The sequence below is a fragment of the Lentinus tigrinus genome (genome assembly GCF_003813185.1).
Source record: "Lentinus tigrinus ALCF2SS1-7 unplaced genomic scaffold L226scaffold_33, whole genome shotgun sequence".
Taxonomy (NCBI): domain Eukaryota; kingdom Fungi; phylum Basidiomycota; class Agaricomycetes; order Polyporales; family Polyporaceae; genus Lentinus; species Lentinus tigrinus.
In genome coordinates this window covers 183,320-206,806 of record NW_027137942.1, presented here as the reverse complement: position 1 = coordinate 206,806, position 23,487 = coordinate 183,320, and the positions used below count along the sequence as shown (strand labels likewise).

At 56.9% G+C, this 23,487-nt stretch overlaps 7 protein-coding genes across 7 annotated transcripts; 5 read left to right on the top strand and 2 right to left on the bottom strand.

The window, feature by feature from the left end:
• Positions 1–1,158: 1,158 nt before the first annotated feature.
• On the top strand, positions 1,159–2,681 carry L226DRAFT_218122 (uncharacterized protein). The gene is made up of 4 exons (XM_067672972.1): positions 1,159–1,205; positions 1,263–1,440; positions 1,498–2,152; positions 2,210–2,681. The coding sequence occupies exons 2-4, from the start codon at positions 1,315–1,317 to the stop codon at positions 2,635–2,637; spliced, it is 1,209 nt and encodes a 402-aa protein (XP_067531507.1). The 5' UTR covers positions 1,159–1,205; positions 1,263–1,314; the 3' UTR covers positions 2,638–2,681.
• Positions 2,682–3,213: 532 nt separating this feature from the next.
• Positions 3,214–5,388, bottom strand: L226DRAFT_538535 (uncharacterized protein). Its single transcript, XM_067681518.1, has 5 exons — positions 5,335–5,388; positions 5,117–5,222; positions 5,050–5,062; positions 3,364–4,984; positions 3,214–3,312 (listed from the first exon to the last, which is right to left on the bottom strand). The coding sequence occupies exons 2-5, from the start codon at positions 5,218–5,220 to the stop codon at positions 3,302–3,304; spliced, it is 1,749 nt and encodes a 582-aa protein (XP_067531506.1). The 5' UTR covers positions 5,221–5,222; positions 5,335–5,388; the 3' UTR covers positions 3,214–3,301.
• Positions 5,389–5,497: 109 nt separating this feature from the next.
• Positions 5,498–10,050, bottom strand: L226DRAFT_615868 (uncharacterized protein). Its single transcript, XM_067686835.1, has 3 exons — positions 8,664–10,050; positions 6,346–8,579; positions 5,498–6,286 (listed from the first exon to the last, which is right to left on the bottom strand). The coding sequence occupies exons 1-3, from the start codon at positions 9,944–9,946 to the stop codon at positions 5,865–5,867; spliced, it is 3,939 nt and encodes a 1,312-aa protein (XP_067531505.1). The 5' UTR covers positions 9,947–10,050; the 3' UTR covers positions 5,498–5,864.
• Positions 10,051–12,025: 1,975 nt separating this feature from the next.
• L226DRAFT_615867 (uncharacterized protein) lies at positions 12,026–13,835 on the top strand. Its single transcript, XM_067686834.1, has 4 exons — positions 12,026–12,792; positions 12,846–13,130; positions 13,191–13,553; positions 13,611–13,835. Exons 1-4 carry the CDS (start codon positions 12,033–12,035, stop codon positions 13,673–13,675), a joined length of 1,473 nt encoding a protein of 490 aa, XP_067531504.1. The 5' UTR covers positions 12,026–12,032; the 3' UTR covers positions 13,676–13,835.
• Positions 13,836–16,610: 2,775 nt separating this feature from the next.
• On the top strand, positions 16,611–19,019 carry L226DRAFT_513911 (uncharacterized protein). Its single transcript, XM_067678391.1, has 2 exons — positions 16,611–16,871; positions 16,933–19,019. Exon 2 carries the CDS (start codon positions 16,969–16,971, stop codon positions 18,937–18,939), a length of 1,971 nt encoding a protein of 656 aa, XP_067531503.1. The 5' UTR covers positions 16,611–16,871; positions 16,933–16,968; the 3' UTR covers positions 18,940–19,019.
• A 1,328-nt stretch (positions 19,020–20,347) lies between these two features.
• Positions 20,348–20,941, top strand: L226DRAFT_538529 (uncharacterized protein). Its single transcript, XM_067681517.1, has 2 exons — positions 20,348–20,709; positions 20,795–20,941. The coding sequence occupies exon 1, from the start codon at positions 20,398–20,400 to the stop codon at positions 20,698–20,700; it is 303 nt and encodes a 100-aa protein (XP_067531502.1). The 5' UTR covers positions 20,348–20,397; the 3' UTR covers positions 20,701–20,709; positions 20,795–20,941.
• A 92-nt stretch (positions 20,942–21,033) lies between these two features.
• L226DRAFT_538528 (uncharacterized protein) lies at positions 21,034–21,490 on the top strand. The gene has a single exon (XM_067681516.1). It carries the CDS (start codon positions 21,220–21,222, stop codon positions 21,373–21,375), a length of 156 nt encoding a protein of 51 aa, XP_067531501.1. The 5' UTR covers positions 21,034–21,219; the 3' UTR covers positions 21,376–21,490.
• Positions 21,491–23,487: the final 1,997 nt, after the last annotated feature.

Here is a 23,487-nt window from a genome sequence, read left to right as displayed (position 1 = left end):
CGGTGCTGTGCGAGACATGAGAGCTATCCTCCGAGATATCGCCCTATTGCTCGTTCCCGGGGTTGCCTTTGAGCACTGCCTGGTTGGAAGGGTGCGGCCCCCTTCTTTGCGCGCAGCTCGGGACATAGCAAGCTACGGACACGCATCGAGGGGCGCCGCTCAGCGAGCGTGCCACCCGAACATGTTTCCCGGTTTCGTCTCCCATTCCGACCACTTGGAAGGGGAAGCGGAACCTTGTAGCATCACATAGCAATAGGCGCAATTCGTACACACGAAACGCGCTTCTTGCGCTTGAACCATCCGTTTTGGATGGCTCCGTACCGGCCTGAAACCGGACTCCGAATCAAAAGCTTCGTAGCCGCGAACAGGTCATTGCTGCGTAGGTGTCCGTCCTCGGCACTGCCAGTGGGGATCACCATTGCGCCTGCATAGCCGGTGCAGTACGTCTCCCGTTGCAAGGTCAGCGAGTACGAGGGGCGTTCTCTCGCAGTTGTCTCGTATCAGCAACCCTTTGTCTATCGATCCAAGTAGAGACTTACTGGACTCCTCATGTCTACAGATCCGAAGCAAGATGTTTAGCAACGCGTCGCTCGTTCTCTTCTGCATGGGACCAGATGAGGTGAGATTCTTACCTTATCGTTCCGCACGAACGCGAGGCATACGTCGGAGATCCTTGTGGTTGCCCTATCGCTCGTTCCTCGAGCGTCGATCAGGCGTGGGAAGGGTGGGATGGTAGGCCCCATCCCACGACAGCAACTCGAGACAATTAAGCCCCTGCTACAGGCGCAGACTATCTCGGTTCAGCCGAGGTGCCTCTGAGCCTCTTCTCGTCGAGAGGGCGGTTCGTTTCCGGACTCCGTCTGGAGCTTTGGGTCGCGTAGCATGCACATGGTCGTAGCGAGGAATCGTCGCCATGTTGCCCCTCGTGGATATATCCATGTTGGGTTTATCGAGCCTGCCTGAAGTTTCTGGTCCATTGTGACTGGAGGCGTCAGGGGGCTGTCTTTGCTGTTGAAAGCGCCCCCGCATTTGTGCGGCGGCGCCCAGGGCGGCCTGCATGAGCCAGATGCAGTATCCGTTTCGTGTTGCGCAGTTAGCGAGTATGAGGGGCGTTCATCCGGGATCTCACAGTTATTTGTTCGGCTCATCGTTCCTCTCAATTTAAGTCTATAGCTGACGGTTGCCTTCTGGATCGATCATTCAAGGTACGAAGCGTACTCATAATGTGCGAGTGGGTAGTAGCATGACACCAGCTACCTCAGATACGTGCCTCGGAACCCATTCTTGGCGACCTCATTCTATCGTGGATCTCGAATGATCACAATCTATCACCGCTCCTTAGCTCCGCTCTTCGTCGTATGCGCGCATACGAGCGCCAAATCCGAGTACAGGCGTAATAGGGTTAATAGGAACAGTGTTCCTCTCGCGAGTTCTACACGGGTGAGTTCCAGAATGCGGCGTAGCATAAGGCAATTCACAGTTAATCCCTCCATGCAGGAGATGCAATTCTTCTCGTCCTCTTCCGCCGCAGCGGCGGAACACTTCTCGGCCTTTCCCGTGGAATATTCGGATTCCCAGTACCGACTACGCTACCATAACACGCTGCATGTCGTATTAGGATGTGTACTGCATGTGTACGAATACCTGCAGCTCTTAGGGAAGGAGAGGGAGGATATAAGGATGAGGTGCGTGTGGGACGTTTCTCGATATCCGACCCTTGCCCCACCTCCGACCCCTGCCACTATGCCTCCCTCGCTGAATCGTAAATGCTCTTTGTCTGCCGGATGTGCTTCTGCGTATCCACACCCGTCGCGCACTCGCATGGCCGTCCAGCGGAGAAGACCGTCTCATGACGAGCACACCGCCGCCACTGTAACAGTAACGACTACCGTTGTCTTCGTCCGTCCCACATGGACCCGCGATGTCGTTCCTAGCCCCAGTACAACTCTTCCAGCCGATATCATGTCAGAAAGCATGCCCACACAGACCGGGCAGGCCAACTCAATGACGATTACTGGGTCCGTACGGTCTGGAATCGTTGGAGGAGTGGTGGTATTCGTCGGTTTGGTGATAGTAGTCGGGGTCATATGGGTCATACGAAGTCAAGCAAAACGGCGACGACAGGCTCTGGGGTTGAAGCCATCTCGCTCAAGTGAGTACCCTTCTTGATATGTCACCATACATCTATGAACCCGTTCGGTCCTCCTAGGTCAGCGCATCTGGCTTATCCCGAGCTGTCTGCATTGCGGGGATAGCTGTCCAAGCCCTTTGACTCTCCCCACGCCCTACTCTATCCACGAGTATGACCACACCGAGACCATCGCCTCGAACTTATCACCATGTCCCCTCATACCCGACGACTCGGCGGACGCGCGATCCCAGCCACACCAAGCTGAGACGGCAGAAGCGGCCTCAGCCTACGACTCATTACCGCCTGCGTACTCTTCCCTCGGAGTCGCACCGCCCACCGTCCGGCCGCCGCAGACTGCGCGGAGCAAGACGACGTCGAGCATGTCGTCGCCGTCAAGACAGGATAGGCCAGAGTTGCGGATCACGATACCGAATCGCTTCTTCTCGCAGCCTGTGCACACGCTGAGGTGGTCCGACCCCGGATGTCAAGTAGTTCGCAACGTGTAACCTCTACTTGGACATGCATTTTCCCCATTACTAGTACTTCTGTCACCTGCGTGCGGTCGCAGAGCGACTTGGAAGCCAGCCCCTCATTTCAACCATCCATCACACAACTGGTCACCACTACTACTACGTACTTACCTTCTTGTAACGTTCTGCACGTTGAGACGCCACTTGGGCGAGTCGTAGCTATACTACTAACCTGACTTACTGTATCATACGAACTTACTTCGCATACATACGTTGCACTGTAGCCTCCAAATGAAAGCACATCTAACTCCAGCTGCAGGTCGTAGCCAATCACCAGGAAGGCAGCACTAGTACTCTCGACGAGACGCGAGTATGTACGCAATACCCCGCATGTCCCGACGCGTATATTCCAAGAAGATCTAGGCAGGGCGTCTCGGCCCGAAGTGAGGGCAGGCGGGCTTCGAGTGGACATCTATGAACCCGTGAGGCTCTGGGACCAAGCAGATTGCGTAGTCGAGGGACATGCGGCATCGATGGCGTAGGAGGAGGTGCTTGAGTTTGGGGAAGAAACCAAGGATGCATCGCGAAGCGGTCTTTGTGACGGTAGGCAATGCTGCAGAGGAAATCGCCATTCATGAAGAAGTACAGGTGTTAAAGACCGTATTAGCCAGGCACGCACAGCTCAACCCACGCAAGCATTTCACAAGGGATCTGCGAGACGACTGGTCAGTCAAGACATCGAAGATTTCATCTAATACGTACTTGGGGACCACCTCGCCCAGCCTTCCTTCACAGGGCTCGCCTCGTCAAACGCATTCGGAATATCCAGCAGCCAGTCCGACGCGAGCTCCACCGGGACCATAACCTCTCCGACGACGAACTCATCGACGAGTTCCTCCAGAGCGAGGACATCTCCTAGCACGTTCATCTCCAGCCGCGGATCGTAGCCGATGACGAGCCGCCGCAACGGACGTCCCAAGGCACGTCCGCGGAGTACGCACTCGAGCGGGTCCACGCTGGTAACGTTGCCTGAAAGATTGACACATAACGTGTCGAGGAGGGGGCAAATGATCCCGACGTGCAACGTGCCTAGTACGTATTCGAGGCTGAGTAGTTGATGTGGAGAATATAGAGGATTGAGCGTGATGCTCAGGCCGCGCACTCTCGGGAACCATGTGAACAAGGGCTGGAAGAAACGAATCAGCCCGTAGTCGATAGGACTAAGGCAAATCCATAGCTCCTCTATATCCTCGAAGACGCGGGATGTCCTGAATGCGGTGTGTAAGCGACGCCAGTCAACTCCCGACTTGACTGGCATCGACATCGATATGGAGCCTTGCTTTCCTGAGAGCTGCAGGAGGTTCCGTCCCGAGAAGTCGATGCGCAACCTTCGAAATGGTTCGTTTGGGGAGAGAGTTGACAGGTACTCGGCTATGATGTTCGGACGCAGAGACGTGTAGTAGCGATGACAGGAAGGGGGAGGGATTATCGCAGAGTCGATCGTGCGGATGGCCTGGACAATATCAAGTTCCCTGTAGGCATCGAATGCGAAGTATCGCAACCGGGGAAGCTTGACAGACGGTGATCGACGCGCGTTGCTTGGGGGTGGCGCACGGAAGTGGACTTGGATACGGCAGAGATACAGCTCTTCCAGCAATGGGCTTCCGGCGAGGAACTTCAAGTCGCAGATATCCCATGGCTTGCCACCGTGCCCGGGAGGTATGTAGGTCGGAAAGCACAGAGTGAACCGCGTGAGCGATGGGAAAGCGTTTGCAGGGAGGAAGGACACAGAAGCCAGGTATAACGACCTGAGGTTGCTCCCGTTTCCTCCGAAGAGAGAGACTGTGGGGGCAACACTGAGCGACCTAAAAAAGAGCGCATATGGGGCGTCGATCTTGCAATGCAGCAGTCTGGTGGCAGAGAACGTCTGTAAGAAGTCTGACAGGCTATCTGGCTCCTCTTCTCCTTCAAACACGTCAATGTGCAGCTGTTGGATCTGACTATCGACGTTCCGGCACCACGCATCCGTCTGCCGGGTGTAACGAGGGACGATGTTGATACTGAGAGGCACGCCGATGCTCCGGATGAAGTGATTGTTGCTGCGGCGGTCGTTAATCGCGATGTTGTTCCATAGAGACGGAGTGGCGAGCGCAAGCTCCCTCCAGCGTCTACACACTGCTAGAAGGGGCTCGAGAGGTTCTGCTTTGTACATCTTGAACGGCCAACGGGCTGGGAAGTGTGCAGGGATGGATAATTCATCTCGCAGCAGCGAGAAAATGTGGGTGAGAATTTCCCGAGGAAGGCGGTTAACTGGTAAGACGACGTTGCGAAATGCATCGGAGATGCGTGCGCCGTTGAGGAACATGGCCTTTAGGAAGTCTAGCTGCAAGGCAAATGATGCCGCGAGTTGTTAGCTGGCTACCATAACTCCTGCGATTTGCGCCATACCTGTTCCAATTGTCTGACAGGATCCATGAGCCATGTGCGGATAGTCTGTTGTATCGAGAACCCGCACCTCGTCGTTCCTTCAGCACAAGCGATGCGCAGCTCTTGTACGCCACTCGAGATGACCTGGACGAGCGTTTCCAGAGATTCGACGGACACGTCCGATGTGGACATATCTATCGCACAAATCGTCAATGAGAGTGCCAAAGGAGAACGAAGAACCTATAGTAACTACTGGTGCAGGCAATACACAGGCTGGTGGTGGTAGAAAAGGAGGAGGAATCTTACCGCAGCATCGTACTGAAGGAGGCAATTGCGCGGGCTGGTAGTGGTGGAAGAATCAGGAACGATCCTACCGCAGCATCGACGTGATTCAATGTCGAACACTTCCAGATGAGGAACGCACCTCAAGAGTCAATGATGTCTCCGCATTGGGTGGGTGTACCGACGTCCCACGCCCGATGTCATCGATGTAGCATGCACCTGCTATGCGGGCTGCTACGAAGTACAAACCTGACTCGATTGAACTGTATCCACAATAAGTTGAAGTAATAAAAACATGAGAATGACGTGAGGGAAACCATACGCGAACCTTTATGTACCACACCCGCAAGTCGTGCACGAAAGCGCAAGAGCATATAGATATACGTAATCAAGATCCAGCAAATGACCGTGAGGGAGCATAAGTGCAGAAGCAATCCAGAGCACAGTGACTAAAATACAAGTGAGGAGGAGGGCGAAGACTAGGTATGATGGGGCGAAGTACGGTGAAGATAGTCCGAGAGCAAGAGCAAGCGCATGGATCAAAGCCTACGGTATTAAAGCGCCTCGCCCATCTGTGGGCGTCCGAACGTTGCCTGGCTGGCTTCCCGCACCAACTCGGGGCGAGAGGGGTCTGCATCCTCGAGGTGGTCGCGTGAATTATCTCCATAATAAGCGTTGAGTATCGATAGGTGGCTCGCAGTGATCTGAGAAGGTGGCGCAGGGAAGTCGGACAGGCGCGACATGCCTGAGGTGTTCGTCATAAAGCTCGAGCGTGCCGCGTCTGAAGACAGTGGAACTGCAAGACTCGATTGCTGGGAAACGATCCGGCTCATCCGCCGGGACCGTTCGTCCTCTGGACTCTCCGGACTGAGCTGGTTGTCGGTGTAATCCATCTGGGTGAGGTGGGTGGAGAAGCGAGCGGGCTGCACGTATGCAGAAGGAGTGGGTATGGCTTCAATCTCGCCAACGCGAAGATCTGCAAACGAAGTCAGCCTCAACGTACGCGCGCCGCGCAAATATGGGAATAACACTTACTGCTACCGTCTTCCTCTAAGGGAAGTTCTAGCATTGAGGAAGCTCGTGACGATTCAACGTCCTCTGGCACGACGTCACTCGGCTGAGACAAGACCATCTCGTCGTCGAGTGGCAGACGCAATGGGGACTGTGGATCATCGCGCAGGTAGCCAGAGCGTGACGATGACTGCGACAGGACGCCAGGTGGATCAGGGCCAAGGTCCTCCGGACGCTGACCTGACAGACCTCCGTACCGTGCGCCCCACATAGGCGACGCGCGATCAGCCTCTTCTAACTCCTGCTCCCGATCCTGCATCTCCTCCATGTTCGCGCTGAGTTGACGCGCAAGAGTGGTCAAACCACTGAGGCTCCGTGTACTGCGTGCGTTGAGCTCAATCGGGATGCTCGCTGTGGCGCTCGGGCGGCGAGAGACAGGCGGTCGCGTATCCTCGGACGACGGCGTTCTGCTCTCTGGAGGGCGGTAGAACAGGTCTCGGAATCGTTCAAGGTCGTCCGACGAGTTGATCGGGCGCGGGGAAAGTGGTGGTGACGACTGATTTGAGACAACACCCGGGGAGGAGCCAGACGAGTTGAAGCTGCGCTCTCGTGCAAGCGCAAGGAGCTCCGTCCGAAACGCGGGCGGGTTGATGCTTGACATGGGCGACGATGCGATAGTGTGATTCGAGGATCCTTGCGTGGCCTCGCGCGACAGCTTCGGGCGGGGGCCAGACCGCGACCTCGAATGGGGATGGAGCATGTCCGCCATCACCTCTTCCTCTTCAACTTCCTCCTCAGGGCTAATGACAACCGACTCATCCGAGTCGTCGAGCTCGCGATTGAACGTTGGGCGGTCGGGGATGGCCGGTATCTCATGCGCTTCGCTCGTTCCAAGACCACTGTCCACGCTGCCCCGTGGCCTAAGTGTCTGGCTAAGAGCATCCGCGAAACCCCACTCGCTGAGGCGGTTATTCGATGAGGCATAGGGATGGGTGGTGGTAGGACCAGTACTAGCGGGGAGGATGGGAGGTGGTGTCGGAATGTAAGGCGAATACTGGATCTCGTCGGGCATAATCTCGCGAATCGTCCCAGGACTGAGCTCAGCAAACATGCTCGACTTGGACGAGTAAACATCGAGATTTTTGCTGGGCCGTGGCTTTGGAGGCCTGGAGCTCGGACCAGCGTCGGTACCGGTGATGGCGGCGAACGGATGCTGCACCTGCGAATACGGCGAGTAGGGGTGCACCTTGACAGGTTGTCGGTGCTTTGTGACGCTGTCCCCACCAGTCGTGCTCGTAGGACTGGGAGCAGAGTCTCCTTGTTGCGTTGCACGCGCGCTTGGGAGGATCGGCGCACGGCCGGGCTGGTAGTCGTAGTACGGGTAGGCTGAGGCGCCTTGCGCATACGGGTGGTCAGGTATGCGGATAGGCTCCTTCTCAAACGGATCTTCCTGTGGCAGTGGCGACGAGATGGCGATCCCTATTCCCTCCGCAGATATCGACTGTCCAGAAGGTGTCGGCGAAACGCCGTTCGAACCGCCAGGTCCAACATCCAGGTTGCCTCCGCGCGACGTCGAGCTATCTGGCGGGGTGATCACCACGACACCTCCATCGCGCCCACGGTCCCTTACGACTTGGTCGTGGAGGTGAATGATCTTCGTCCCATCATGCCGCAGCGCCTCCTCTATGGCAGCACCCTTCTCGTTCATAGCCGCCCGTCCCTTCTCCCTCTCATCGTCGCTCGTAGAGCCGTTGATGCCACAAAAGCCCGCGGCAGTGGTCGCCGTGGTACGGACGATGCGTAGCGCGGACTTACCAAGAGAGTGATTACGACCATGTCCAGGGGTCCACATGAATGATTCATCGGAGCGATGCTGCGAGATGGATCCAAGCGAGGCAGAATGCCCATGCGAGCGCGACTTCCCTTGACTGTGGGCATGGGAAGCTGACGTGAAGGTGCCGAGAGCCGTCCCAGTGATAGTGGTGGTACCCCCGCCGCTCGACGTCGTATGTCCGTCAGAGCGTGGTGGACGGACGCGTACGTGAACGGTCGGACGGCGTCTCTGACTCCCGAGCAATGTCACTTCTGCTATCGCTTCAAACGCACTAGGTTCCCGTGCATGCGACCGCGCACGCGCCCCGATCGACTTTGAGCGCGCCCGAGACACCGACCTCGCACGGGAGTCGGCGAACGACTTTGCTGCCTGCCGCTGCCACGCCTGACGGTCCGCCTCCAGCTTCTTCCCATCCTCGAGGACTCTGCGCAGCACGGCGTCAGCACACCACGCAGCCAACACGCGTTCCGTCACAAGAAACGCGCGCGAAAGTATAAAGTGAGCTTACTTTGCGAGCGACGGCACTGGGCTGGGCAATGCCAAGTCGTCTAGAGCCCAACTCTTCGGACGGAAGGGCTTCGTGTGGGCATTCGTGCTTCCTGGGATTAGGTGCGTGTTCGTGCTTCCCGGGATTAGGTTTGAGCTCATCGTCGCTGGGATTGGCTGCGGCTGCGCAATGTTTGACGGACCCGGTTCGGGGCGAGGCTCCTGCTTCACAGGTACGAGTCGCGGTGGCGACGGGGGCTCCGGACGCGAGCTGAGCTGTATAGCAGACTGGGATTTCTTCAACGACTTCAACCTCGCCACGCCCGCCTTCTCCTTCTCCACAGACGGTTCCGTCTCAGGCAGCCATATCGGACTCCCTGGTGGACTCACTATCCTCCCACTTCCCCCCTCACCGTCTATCACCCGGAGCGCGAACCTTGGACGTGGGAGAATTAGCGCATCGCACCAAGTCTCCGCCGAAAGCCAGCGTTGCTTGCCCTTGGGCAGGACAGAGCCCGTCCCTGTGGCGGCTCGTAGATTCGGTGTTGACATGGAAGCCTTGAGACTTAGCCGAGACGGTCTTCGCGCTGGCAGCAGGTACGCAGGTGCAGAGGGCTTTCTCGCGAGCGGGTCGAGGAGCTGCACGGAGAACTTGGGAACGGTGTTGTTCCGTGGTGGCGGGAGAGGCACGATGGGGCTGGACACCGGTGCGGGGGGAGGGGCGGGTGTTGCGTAGGCATAAGGATGGCGACGGGGGAACGCAGGCTGAGAAGCTGATTCCTGTCTGGCAACAGCATCCTGTGGGACCGACGGAACACTATCAGCCCTTTCCCTGAGCGTGCCCGTCGACGGGGAATGTTGCAGCGTGCGAGTCTTCTGCTTTCCGAAGGAGAGGATGCTGGCAAGGCTCGCGCGATGATGCACGGGGGCCTCCTGCGAACGGCGGGGGCGCGCGAGAACGGGCACGTCCCCGACGCCGCCCGCCTGGTCCAGCTTGATGAACGCAGCCTGGATGCGAGAGTTCTTGCGGACAGAACCCTGGTCCCCCGACGGCCGCGACGCGTTCGACATCGCCCGTGCGCGTGGCCCCCGTTCCTCGCCCTCCATCAACCATCCACTGACGAGGTGCCCCCAGCTGTCCGTATTCCGATCGTCCTTTGGCGGCTCGTAAGGGCCATTGTAGGGAATGTACCAGTCTTCGTGTTGAGTTTCTGGGGAGAGCGGCGACGAAGGATTGGACTTGAACGGGAACGCAAGGCGCGACAATCGAGAAAAGGGAGAGGAGGACTGCGCCTGCGTAGACATTAATTAACGAGTGGGGTACCTCGAGAGCAACAACGGCGTCGAGGGGGCGAGGAGCGTCGGGCGCGACGTCGAGCTCGTCGGGGGAGATGATGAGCAGTTTTCGAGGAATTGATGCGGTTAAGCCCCGCCTGTAACCCTTATCACAATACACCGCCTAGATCATTACTTCAATCTTTTGTCGCAGCCACCACGACATACACCACGACATACAATGTCTACTGTTCTGTGCGTACGAAGATGCCTCCTTGACTCCCTCATGCATGAGTGAAGCCTCAAAAGTACCCCGTGCCACGGAGGGAGGGAATTCTGGAACGACGGTTATCGTCCTTTCAACAAATCTGAATTCGTATACTAAGCCCTTCATCCGGATTGGGAACAAGCCGCAGGCGGCCGCCGAGGAACTTCACAATCATTGCAGGTGAGTCCACAATCACTGCGAAGGTTCATATGTCTTGTTACTGCAAGAGAAATTGATACGTCGCAGTGTTCGTCGAAGGCGTAGTACTAGAACTCAAAGTACTCGGGTGAAGCGCTCGTATCTCGTCCAGGCTGCCGATATGTACTAGTTTCCCCCATCAATGGCATGGCCATGATGTTTGCTGAGAAGCCCATCGCAACGTCCTTAAAGGTATGCACGTAGTACGTATACAAGGGAGTCCGGATCATTCAAGCGTTGCGGCTCGGTCCATTCAGGTTTTACTGATGCAACGACCAGGTAGGACTTGCGTGAAGGTACAAGTCACTCAGTCTTCCGGGACCCAAGTCGACAAACCGGACAGGCCTACAGGGCATATCTGTAAGACTCGTGTACAGCCTTGCCATAGGTACTGATGCATGTTTCACGGATAGTCACCGCAGTAAAGATGGCCACACTTTGCCAGTGATCCCGGCACACCTCGCCATCCCTGTGGGGAACATGTTACGCTGTGTAACACGAACCCCCTTGACAGTGGTCCGCCCCCCTCCATTCCCTGTCAAGCGCAGCGCCCCGCCGAAAGTAAGGTATCAAGTAATCCGTGCACGAACTCGAAGCATCCTCATCCGCCTGGAGATGGTCGCTCCCTTCACAAGATTGAACTAGGTGCGTCCGTCGCCTTCAAAATCTCATCGTACGATCGTTGGTCTGACGAAACCAACAGTATACATTCCTACTGCGACCTGGTCGCCTCATGAAGATTCTCACAAACATACACGCCATCGTCTCTCCTCTGTGGCTAGCGCAGGATGTTCATGCTGCGCCAAGCCCCCGCGAGCCCATGGAACTGCATGCCACCGCCAGGCCGCCCCCTCGCTAGCCCCATCATTTGTCGATCTCTCGGCCATTGTGTCTCTCCTCGCTGCGGACACGGTGGAGGACAAGGCACCATGTGGACACTCTTCGGACTGGTCGGAGCCGTTCGCGCATACGCGACGCGCTTGACCTGGGGCGTGCTGAGGCAGCAGGGGTCAACCTTGGCCGCGGGGGATGCATACACAACTGCGCACGAACTTGGCGAAGAAGTCGAGGGCGAAGGCGAGGAGTGGTCGCAGGAGGACAGGACGACAGAGGCTCCCTCTTCTAAACCATCTGTGACAACGCGGCGCACTCGTGGTTGCAGCGGCCAATCGTGATCATTGCCAGGTACGTGCAGTGCCCGTTCGCGGGGAGACGTGCCTCCCGTCAAGTCGCCCAAGCGGCCATGAACGTCGCAATCACTATCGTCCTCGCTACGATCCCACTTGTTGCTCTGCGGATCATGGAGCACTTCATGAACTATAGCCGGTATACTGGGGTCTGGACGGCGGCCCTGGTGCTCTGCTTCACTTCTTCTGCGATTGCTGTCTGTGCTGTACCCCTTGCGCTGGTGCTATGAACGGGGTCTTCTACTAGCACGGGTGCGAGTATACTCGTCGAGCTCGTTGTCGGGCGAAGTATCCGAGATCATGGGAGACGTGCGGCCTGAAGATTTCATGACTGCTGACAAGCATACATATCAGTTTAGTTGGGGTCAAGGTGTCTCAAAATATGGTCGAACCTTTACAAGCGCCCGTGTCCACTGTCCCGGCAGGCGCTCAGTGCCCCTCCTCTCCTATTGCCACAACACCGATGGCCACTGACCCTGACCACCTAGCTTTCTTCCTGAGTGAAACTCACGAACGAAAATGGGCCTATACCAGACATACAAACCCGAGACCAGAAGATCGCCGCATTCATCGCGCTACCCTGGTCATCGATAGCCTGGCCCGCCTCCTTGTCGACGAGGAAAGCGGACAAGTGTTCGCCCTCTCCATCCTCCCGCCATCCACCACGCAGCAGTTCACGCGTGTCATCGTTTCTGCGAACAAGATTGTCCCCGACCAGGCCCTGGCACACGTTGTCTACCTCCTCGAGTCTTTCTATCATGTTAGACAGTCGGTGCGAAAACGTAGAGGAAGTGATGACAAATTTGCCGTCCCCTGTCACATTCCCCGCGATACCGACGACCCTATTCTGTCCAATTTGGTGGATATTGAAGCTACTATCTATCGCTACTCGTGGGCCAAGATGCGCAGACGCCTCACCAAGTACGCGAGCAACGTTGCCTTCGAGCAAATTTGCGATGCGGTCATGGCTCCCGATGATGCGAACCGACAGGCATTGTCGCAGGCGCTGGAGGACGGGGAACTTCAGCTGCAAAACCCCATACTGCAAGAGGACGTCGGACTGCTTCGAAAGCTCATCGCTAAGCTTGACAAGCAACTAGCTGGACCACCATCCTCGGACGAAGCTGTCCATGATGTCCGGTGGACTTTGGCAGCACTCGCCAGCGTGGTCGAATCCTTACCTAAGGAGTCGAATCTTTTTGGTGCGTTCAGCACAATCCAGAGTAAGTTCACGTTCTACCTGTATCAGGATGGGTCTGACGTCTCTTCCTCGCAGCGCGAGTGCTTAGAGGGGAACGTGTGGACTTCGCGCACTGGATGGACAAGGTCCTGTCTACTCACAAGGACTTCCGCCAGCTCGTCAAGATCGCCAGCTCCCGGACCTTGGAGGATATCCTAACCAGAACTGTCTTGGCTTCGAAGACCACGCCGAGCCCTCTACCCGCTCAAGTCTCTATAACCGCAGACACTCTCCGCAGAGCTTTGGGTTCCGCGGAGGTTTCCGAGGAGATATTAAACGGCTTCCTGGCGAACAAATTCTACTACAAGAACGGTCAAACAGGTACGTTGTGAATCCCTCGAAGCCGTTCACCTGTTCACTCATGGTATGCGCCACTGTCAGTCGACATTGATGGTCGCATTCACTGCGAATGTGCCGTTCTCGTGGAGCTCGACAAGCAATGGCGCGCTGGCGAAGCCATCATCCCATTCATTGGCATGTCCAAGCTCTCCTGCTCCCTCTGCTCCTACTACTTCGATGCGTATCGCGAAGTGACCCCTCAAAATATCAGGACGCGGGGTAGTCGCGACGAAATGGTGCCCTGGCGGTGCCCCACGCTCGAGGACGAGATCGATGATGAGGCAGTGCGGGAGAAGTTGTGCGTGCGGCTGAAGACCCTGCTTTTCGACAAAGTGCAGGCTTACGAGGCGCGAAGAACCACGGCCTCTGATGATGGGTACCTCCCGGGGGACAAGATGTCGCGAGGTACGTTTCCTTCGTTCAGATTTGTTTTTACGCAGCTCATCCACCTTCCCTTTCTAGAGAAAATAGACGCCGGTTTACGATCACGCGGATGTGTGTCGTGTCCTGTCGTCAGCCAAGGATAGTGTGATTGAAGTACGCAGATGGGTGGGATTCAGATGCCCTACGATAGCGTAACTGATCACAGCACTTAAGCCCGTTTACCTCCATTCACTTCGTTTACCCGTCGCCCTCCAAGATCGATGTCACCAGTGATTGAAGAGTGTACTATATACTACGTCGACGTCCGGTGAGGAAGCGTAGAAGGGTCGGAGTCGCAGTTAGAGCCTGACGATGTCGCTGCCCTGTCGAAGCTGCCGCCGTGAGGTTGAAAATTCGCAAACCACCTTCTAATGAAGAGATGGCAGAAGGAGGTGTACGACGGCTAAAATGATCTTACGAGGTGACTACCGTCAGTTCAAGGCACGATAAACCCGGAAACTGCGTGTTATGCATCTCCTGAGGTTAGTAGCCGCATTAAGAATGCTGACAGACGACGCGGGAGATAGAGGGGAGAGGTGATATTCGTGCCATATGTTTTGACTCCACGTTGTCACTTAATCTTACACCATCTCGCGGGTTCCGAATGCTATGTTACACTACAACTCCAGCACTGTGACCCTCGGTGAACGCGTCGATCATCGCCTGAGAGGCCCCTGGCCCAAAGGTCACTTTAGCGTTCCTCTGGGTCACCGCAGCGAATACCTCCGCCCTCGCGCACATCTTCTCCGGAATACCGCGGTTCAGAAGGGTCACGAGGGTCACGAGCCCACTTGGGCCGGCGCCGATGATGGCGATGATGATTGGCAGGAGGGGAGGACATTGAGCAGGTTGAACTCTGTGACGGGTGTAGCGATAGAGGATGGACGGTTGGTTGTGTGGGGATGAGCGGTGACTATGTGCCCTTTAATACCCTGTGTGCTCCTAGAGATGGTTGTGAGACCACCACCTAAACGGAAGAACCACATACTCACATTGTGTAGCACTCCGGACCCAGTTTGCAGGCCGATAGTACGCGTAGCCCCGCTTGGGACCGCCACTGAATGGAGAAGTCTGACGGCGAGCGTCGGCGGGCATTTCCTATACTTAACATACACATGAGGCTAAACGTGCTGCGACGTCAAGCCCCATTTCTGCGGCGCATGTTCTGCCGGCCAACTGCATCAGCGACGGCACTCGAGACCAGTCATCGTGACTCGCCGCAGCGGAAACCGGCGCAGTCGAGAGAGAATATGCACGTTCAACGCAAGTGTAACAGCTCATGCAGGCTTTCGCAGAGTCGCCTTAGTTCCCCAGACCAGTCTCGCCAGTCTCGCCCAAACCATCTCTGGCATAGCGCGAGTCCTGGCATTAGCAACCTTCCGCGAAAAGCACGTATTAGAGACGTAGGTACTACACTCGATGCTTCTCCACACGAAAGACATGGACACGTAGATGGAGTATAGGGAGTTGCGAACGGGGGAGTGGGACGATGCTTGCTTGCACGGGCACGGATGGACCTCGACGGAAGTGGCACTCCCTCCTCATTTTCACGGGATTCGCAACAACGCCAATGAAAACCACACAAGACATTCAGCGACTTGCTTACCTGTCCCCTCGACTCGGCCTCAGACCTCCGCTCGTCGGCGAACGCGTTGCGAGATAACGGGGCAAGTCGGCACATCGCTCCTGACTCCTAGCTTCCTGCTCCCGCGCGCGAGAGAGGAGGTCGTAGCTTCGCGCAAATGCACCTCGTAGAACGATGTTGTCACCGGGCGACTTGGCCAGAGTGCGAGGAAGGTAGGAGACTGGCGGTGGATGCATCTTGGTAACGGCACCATGGACGAGCGGACGCGCATACACTCATCCGCCCATCCATCCATCCGAAAGTATCTGGCAAGGGTCCCTGCTGCAGCGAACCGAAGGATGAGAACGGTGCGCTTGCGCTAGGAGGACGGCCGGTGCTTACCGGTTACCTTGCATGCGTTCTCCACCAAACTCCTGCCTCGCCTCGGCCTCCGCTGCGGGCTGTATATGCCCTTTGGAACCACGGAAGCCATCCAGCAGATATTCGTTTGGACTTGGAGTTGTTGTCGTCACATAGCGAGGAGGACGAAGGAAGAGAAGATGGTGGTCACTTCACTGCATGAAAGACGCCAGGCAACGGGCCGTCCTCGTCTCTTCCTCGTACTTGTCTTTAAATGTCGTCATTGTCGTCTTCATCACGCAAGTTCAACTGCTCTATATGTTGCTTTTACTATTCTTGTAATACTCGAATGTGCTAAGTAAGTATCATCTGCGTCCCTACGCCAAAGTGTATATGGAAGATAAACGCCTCCAACATGTCTGTTGCATGAACTCCTCCCCCCCACACAGCCCGCCAACCGTGTCCCTCGAGCACCATCCAGCCATCTCCGCCATCTCAATAAACACTCGAACACCTTCATCTCCGAAGCTCGACCCTCAGAACCCCTTGCGACTGCATGCCTCCCTCTGTCCCCCTGGGGCATGTCGCGTGTGCGTTTCTCCCTCACAGTCTGTTACCCTTCGCTGACAAATGCCGTGATAGTTTGTGTAGTCTGCAGATGCAGATAACTGGCCGGTACTGCGGACTTGTCTCACTTTGCAGCCGTCGATGGATGTCTTAGACTCCTCTCAAACCTCTGCTCGCTTTTGGGTCGTCGTTTACGGCCGCGAGATATTCAAGTGAATCCTGGTAGCAGACCATATGAGGGACGCTGCCGTCAGACTGGTCGGTGTCAGGCGTGCGGCGTACTATCATAAGAGGTTGGACAGTAATTTCGGCATCCGCATTGATTCTTCCTCAAACTGACTAGTACGGTACCATACACAGTCGTGCCCTCACTATGGTGGCACCTTAGTTCATTCAATACCCAGCCCACGACTCTGGCGCTGACATCGCACGTTGGACCAGGATATGTCAATGTCGATCAGCAGGATACCGCAGCGCGAACTATGATGTTGATAGGCAGCATGTCCCGGCAATCCTATGTGGTTCCATCACCTCTGTGTGGTTGGTGTACGGCATCCCGCCGATGTCGCTATTCTTCACTTGTTTCGAGTGTCAAAACTCAAAACCACATTGCGCTGTTTCCCGGGAAAGCTGTCAGACTCTCTTCATCTCGCCCACCCATGGTCCGCACCCTCTGCACCCTGTCAACCGCGAGCACCCCGTCTCAAGTGCCTCCTGGCGTAATCCGCACGGCACAAATGCTCCGTGCATGAACTTGAAGCATCCTCGCCCGCCCCGAGATGGTCGCTCCCCTCACAAGATTCATTTAGGTACGTCCGTATCCTGCAGAACCTCAGGCCTCATTGCACGATCCTCAACGATCGACGAAAGCAATAGTATACATTTCTAGAACAACCTCGTCGTCCCATGACGACGATGCTCAAAACCCTACTCGCCATCGTCTCCCCTCTGTGGCTAGCGCAGAATGCTCGTGCGGCGCCGCGCCCCCGCGAGCCCGTGGAATTGGATGCCGCTACTAGCCCCTCACTCGCCCCATCGTTCGTCGACCTCTCAGCCATTGTGTCTCTGCTTGCCGCGGACACGGTGGAGGACAAACTTGTGTCGCCATCCGCGCCCTTATGGGAGCGCATGAGCACCATGTGGACCCTCTTCGGACTGGTCGGTGCCGTTCGCGCATACGCGAAGCTCGCCCTTGGCCTCGGGCGTGCTGAGGCAGCCGGGGTCAACCTCGGCGGCGGGGGTGCCTACACGACTGTGCGCACGAAGATGGCGAAGAGCTTCAGGAGAGTCGAGGGCGAAGGCGAGGGGTGGTGGCAGGACGACAGAGGCTCCCTCCTCCAAACCATCTATGACGACGCGGCGCACTCGCGGTGGCAGCGGCCAATCGTGATCATTGCTGGGTACGCGCGATGCCCGTTCGCGGGGAGACGTGCCTCTCGTCAAGTCGCCCAAGCGGCCATGAACGTCGCGATCACTATCGTCCTCGCTACGATTCCACTTGCTACTCTACGTCTCATGGAACACTTCATGGACCATATCCGGTCTACTGGGGTCTGGACGGCGACCCTGGTGCTCTGCTTCACTTCTTCTGCGATTGCTGGCTGTGCTGCGCCCCTCGCCCTGGTGCTCTACACCACTGCTCCCTTCGCTCGGCTGAAAGACAACCATGGGCGCGAATTTCCGTCGTCAATCATTCACCCGAACGACAGCGTCATGACTGCGGCCCCGAAAGGTCCCTGTTTCATCCTTTGGCAGGACACCCGTGAGACACCGCTTCTTCGTCCTGGAGACGTCGTTGCCCATCGTCGACCAGGCGACCTCAAGCGTGTGCGGTTCCTTGCCGCGCTGGCCTCTGTCGGAGTCCTAGCATACTACATCCTCAACTACGTGACGCTATCTTCCGCTACCACTTTGCAGTCCTACGTCTGGCTGGGGTTACAGATCGTCATCATGAGCGCCCGGTTCGTACTATGGTCGTCCCCGCGTCCCTTCTTTGACCATTCCCAGCGACATATGACAGTGCTCTACGTCGTCGCTGGCTCGCTCTCTTACACGCTTCCGGCCTCGGGCGACAATCACTCGCAGCTGACGGGGCCGATCGTGAACGCAGCCGTCGCCTTGGCAGGCAGTCTGCTCAACAACGTCCACGGAAGCACCGCGATGTTGCGCCAGCCCGCGCTCGTGCTGCTCGCGGATGCCGGTGCGCCAGCAGACATCCTCCGTGCGAACTACGTCGATGTGGCCGCGCTACACATCGAAGCACCCGCTCTGAGGCTGATTCGGCTGCCGTGGAGCTTCATGGAGCAGCTCTACACTGTGGAGGGCCTCATCCTCGGCAAGAACCCCTGGTCGTACGGTGGACTGTACCTCGCGGCCTGCCTCGTCGACGGTCGCTTCGTCGGACTAACCACTGTCTTTGCGCTCAACAAGCCGGAAGTCTCTGCACGCTTTCTTGCAACCGTGCCAGCGCTGCAGAAAGACGACTCGGACACGCCCGGGCCTGCCGGTGCATCTCCGGGGGCGAAGTGGAAGGCTGCTGGGATCACACGCGAGTTGTGCGTCGTCGACGATCTCGTCAACGGGAGCATCCTCGGAATTGCGGAGCCATTGGAGGGCGAGGACTACGAGAGGTGGCATGTCCAGTTCCGGAAAAACGTCGCCGAGTGCCGCGCAGCTGCCGTCCCGAATGGACCGGAGGACGTAGAGGTGCACACGCGACATGCAGCTCCGGCTTCGATGGGGTCTAAGCATGTTACCCGGACGGAGAACAGTATGCAGGACGCGCTCGCGTTCGTACGGACTGCGATTGATGCCGAGAAGTCGAAGGATCATAGTCATTGTAAGGGATATTGCATGATAGACGCGATGAATGCTTAACCTGAATTCTGCAGTCTCACAAAGTGTTCTCATGTCGTACGTCGAGGACGTTTTCTATGTCATATTGACCTGTAACCCTTCGTCCGCGCCAGCCCTGACACAGTCTGTCTGCTTTGTAGAACAGGCAAAGTATTGTAAGGCCAGGCTGTCTCTACGCCTCTACGCTCAGCTCACCGGAGGTTCCACGAAACCACCCCAACCACTTTCACTCTACTAGTCCGCGACAGTGTTGTTTGACGCACCCTGGTGACTCTCGAAGCTACGTAGCCTCGTCGATTTGAGCGTAACACGCACAGGGTTACGCCGTCGAGCCATCGAGCACTAATCATCCTTAGCATCAAGTTGCACTAAACGCTCCCAGGGTGAGCTTTTACTGCTTCCACATGCAATCACGCTAATACCGCCTTTACCAGTATGCGCAGAACCTCGCGATCTGTACCAATCCCTGGCCATGGAGCTTCACCGCCTCTTGACTGGAGCGCACAGCCTGAGCGGCGGATCAACTCGCGCACCAGGCTCGATCCCTCAGTACCATCCCGCCATCTCCGCCATCTGAACATCAAATCGCTGAGCATGCATCTCGGAAGCTCTATCCTCGGAAGCTTCTCTTCATCTACCTTGGCGTGCTGCGCAGGATGGCCATCGAGCCTCCGGTGGGCTGCGACCAGATATTCGAACCTCCGGAAGACTACTAGCGAATTCTGTCGCTGTCTTCTAATTGCCATCGACTATCCTCCGATGTCAGACGCATGCGCTCACGCAATCACTCAATTGCAACACATCTAACTGGCAATCACACCATCCACAGTACGCCGAGAAGAAGCAGCGAAGCCCCGTTTCGTCGTCGGCCTTGGCGTACACATGACGGTAGTGCAGTGCACGGTCAAAGCTTTCCCGCTGATGTCGACATACTTAACGTTAGCGTTAACGCGGATGTACGTGCGTCGTGTCGCACCATCAATGATATTGAATGGGCATAACGGCACTTCCCCACCGCCTCCCCGCGTCTTGGCCTTTGCCCGAATGATGGGGTCCATGTATGCATTCCGAACGACCGTGACCGTGATGGCGCAAATGGCAATACCATCCGACTTGTTCTCATGTTCACCCGTACCATGGCCGTACCTCCGGCGTGCCAGGCGTTGACGGGAGACTCAACGCCAAGGGATCTGAATTCCCAATACCGCCCCGCTTAAGCACTCATCTGTCTTTCGTCTATTGAGTCTCTAGTATACATGTCGATGTCGAACCGTGCAAGTGTCAAGGACTCGGAGCGCTGCCTATGCATACGTATGTATGCACTCTGTCTCAGCAGGTACGCCCCGCGCGCACCGCACGTGACCTATAGAGCTCACGGGCCGACAACTTGGGAGGTTTCAATATGACAGTTGGAACTTCAGTCGCTCCACGTCCCAAAGTCCCCATAAGCGCGGTCGTACTACCAGGAATTTGCTCACGATGGCCGTGGTCAATTGCGACACGTCTCTCGTCAAGGACGCGTTGAAGAGCATCCGCACAGAGCGCATCCGCAGGATCACGATCTGGCACACCACTCGGTCGCAGTCTCGGGAGAAGTCGCTCGACCAGATCTCGGAGCTACGGCTCGACGATATCTTGCCCCAGCCGCCTTTCCTCGACCTCGAGCGGGTGACGTGGGTGTGCGTCTCGCGGGAGCCTGCTACCGTAGCTACGACGCGTGGAGGGAGAACATTCGCAGTATGTTTCCGCAGCTGCATGCGGCCAAGATCCTGCACACGCTGATGTCGGACCGTGAGTGCATCTTTCTTTCTTTGCCGTAAGTTTCCTGGCGCCGGAGGCTGATGATGTGATGTGGTTCTTGCTTGCGAACAAATAGGAGGTTTGACCGTGTCACCAAACAGTGGCTTTCTTTCTTATACGATAAATATATAGCGCACGCAGGCGGACGTACGAGTTCTCGTCCTGAAATGAAAGCGCAAATATGCCACTGAGGCGGCGGTCGCGTTGCTTCAGGAGTCAGGACATCCAAATCATCACTGATACTACGCAGACTGCGTATCGTCGCAAACTCTCGTAGTGTTGGATAGACGAAGGGCCTAGTCGACAGACAGACTACTCCGCAACAACTCGAACGACCCATCGTACGCCTCCGAGTCCGCATAACCCGCCACCCGCTTCGTCCACGGCGTCCACACTGGCACTGCCGCCTCTCAAGCTCTCGTTCGTCCCGCTAACCCCGCCCTCGCGCAGTCGACGTAAGTAGCGCGTGCTCCCATCCCACTGCGGCTGCGGCCGTGCGAGATGTCTGATGCACTCCTCTTGTTCGTTATTGAGATCCTCTCGGACGAGCCTCCCGACCGACCCGCGCCGTACGTCTCAGACTACCAGTACTGTGCGGCATGCTCGCGATCCTTCGAGGCGATCGTGCGCGGATGCGGATCTGGATCTGGATATTGACAAGTCGGGGCCGTTCAAGTTTGATCGAATGTCGGCTGAGGTTCTGTAAGTAACTTAGTATGTACGAGTAAGTACTCCCAGGCTCCGGATCCTCTAGGAGGACAAGCGGGCACTTGGCAGCGGGAGTGTCCGAGGAGTCGAGTAGTAAGTCTGTAAAGCAGAGCAGAGCCTAGAGAGCACTTACGTGACAAACAACTGGTGCCAGTGGGCCCAGACCGCCCCTCCGATCGCGAGAGTAAGTAGCAGTAGCCGTGACTAGTACTCTAAGTGGACGTGGACTTGGTCGTGGTCGAGGATGTGGATTAGCATCCGGGTACAAGCTCAGGTGAACACGATTCGTACTCAAACTCGTACCAGACTCGTATACGTACTCGCAGTATGCATAGCAGTGGCCCAAACTTGGAAGGCCTGCCGCCGCGGAAGACCCCAGTAAGTACGGCAGACATCCATGATCCAGAGCCCAGGCTTGCAAGCTTGAGCCACCGATCACTAGCCACTAGCCACTAGCCACTAGCCACTGGAGATCGTCGATCGGGCTGGGCAGACGGTACATAGACCGCGAAATTGCGTCCTGCCAGCGCAAGCACTGCACTGCACAGAAGAATGGAGCTCTTGAGGCCTTGAGGCCTTGAGGCCTTGAGGCCCCGAGGCCCGCGCCGGCCCATCGAACTGCGAACTGCGAAACGCGAAATGCGAAATGCGGAAGTGCTCGGGGGCGGGCTCTGGAGTCCTGACGAGTTCAGGAAGAACACTGCAGAACGTTCCTCGGTTCCTCGACCCTTGCATGGCCAAGAGTCATGGATCACTAGTCACCAGTCACTAGTCACTACACCCTAGTCAACCGTCGGCCATGGCCCATCGAGCAAGCACGTCTGGGCTTCACGCATCATTGACATGGGCGGGACATCGATAACCGGCACGCCGCGCGCAACGACATAGATATTAGGAGAATATCAAGCTGCGCGAAATTGGCCAGTGGGCCCATGCATGGCTACATGTGCGGCGGGCGAGACTCGACTCACTCTCACTCGAGACTCGAGAGCAATGGCAAATGGCAAATGGCAAATGGGATTAATGATAATATTCAGGAGGCGCCCATCCGGACGCACCGTATCGGGGGCGGATTCGGACCGCTGGCGGCATTATTCCATAAGATCCATCTCAGTCTGCACAGCGGCCAGCCTCCCCCCGGGCCCCCACTCCCCCTTTTCTTTTTGCGCGCGCGGGGCTTCGAGAAGGGCGTAGCGTAAGCACCTTCCCGTCCGACACCGTCGCGCGTCGGCCGACGGCGACGGCGACGGCAGCGAGAGATAGCGTGGGCTGGAACACCATGCGTGCGCAGGGGAGCACTCAGCACGCAAACATGAGCGAGCATGGAAAAAAAAAATCTCGGGGAGGGAAATTTGGAGGGAGGAAAACACGCAGTGCGGGCTCGGGAGGCAGGGGGAGCACCTCGACTCGGAGTGCGTCTGTCTGCATTTCAGGTAGGTAACCAGTAGATACCCAGATTGACGGAAATGGGGTCCTCTCATCTGGCCATGAGCTAAGTATATTGCAGCTCGTGCCATGACATCATCGTACGGGGATGCACGAACGGACGGACGGACGTAACTGAGCGGTGTGAGAGCGGACTTGGGTCCGTATCACGCACCCGCCCCGGGGAGTGGTGTGCGTGCGCGTGCGCGTGCGCGAGGAGGAACGACGGAACCAGATACGAAGATCTGTGCTGTACTTACTGTACACATACTTATGCCGGCCACTCGTCCGACCCGATTCCGACCTTGCGACCTTGCGATTGCGGCCTTGCGATGATACGAGAAGCCGCCTTCACGAACTTTATCACAGCAGCTTAGCTTCGCGCCGCGGGGCAGCCAAGGCGGCCAGTCAGCCTGCGTCGACATGTACAGTACTGTACATATCATCGAATCATCGGATGCATCATATGGAACCGCGAACCGCGAAGGAGCGTCGAGCGACGATCCCGAAACCTACGAGCCCGTACTTGACCGTTCCGATTCCGCTGCCGTCCGAGTTCGCGAGGCGAGAACGCGAGAACGCGAGAACGCCAGCACGTTGCGTCGAACTTGTGATATGTGGAGAGAAAGTGCCCGT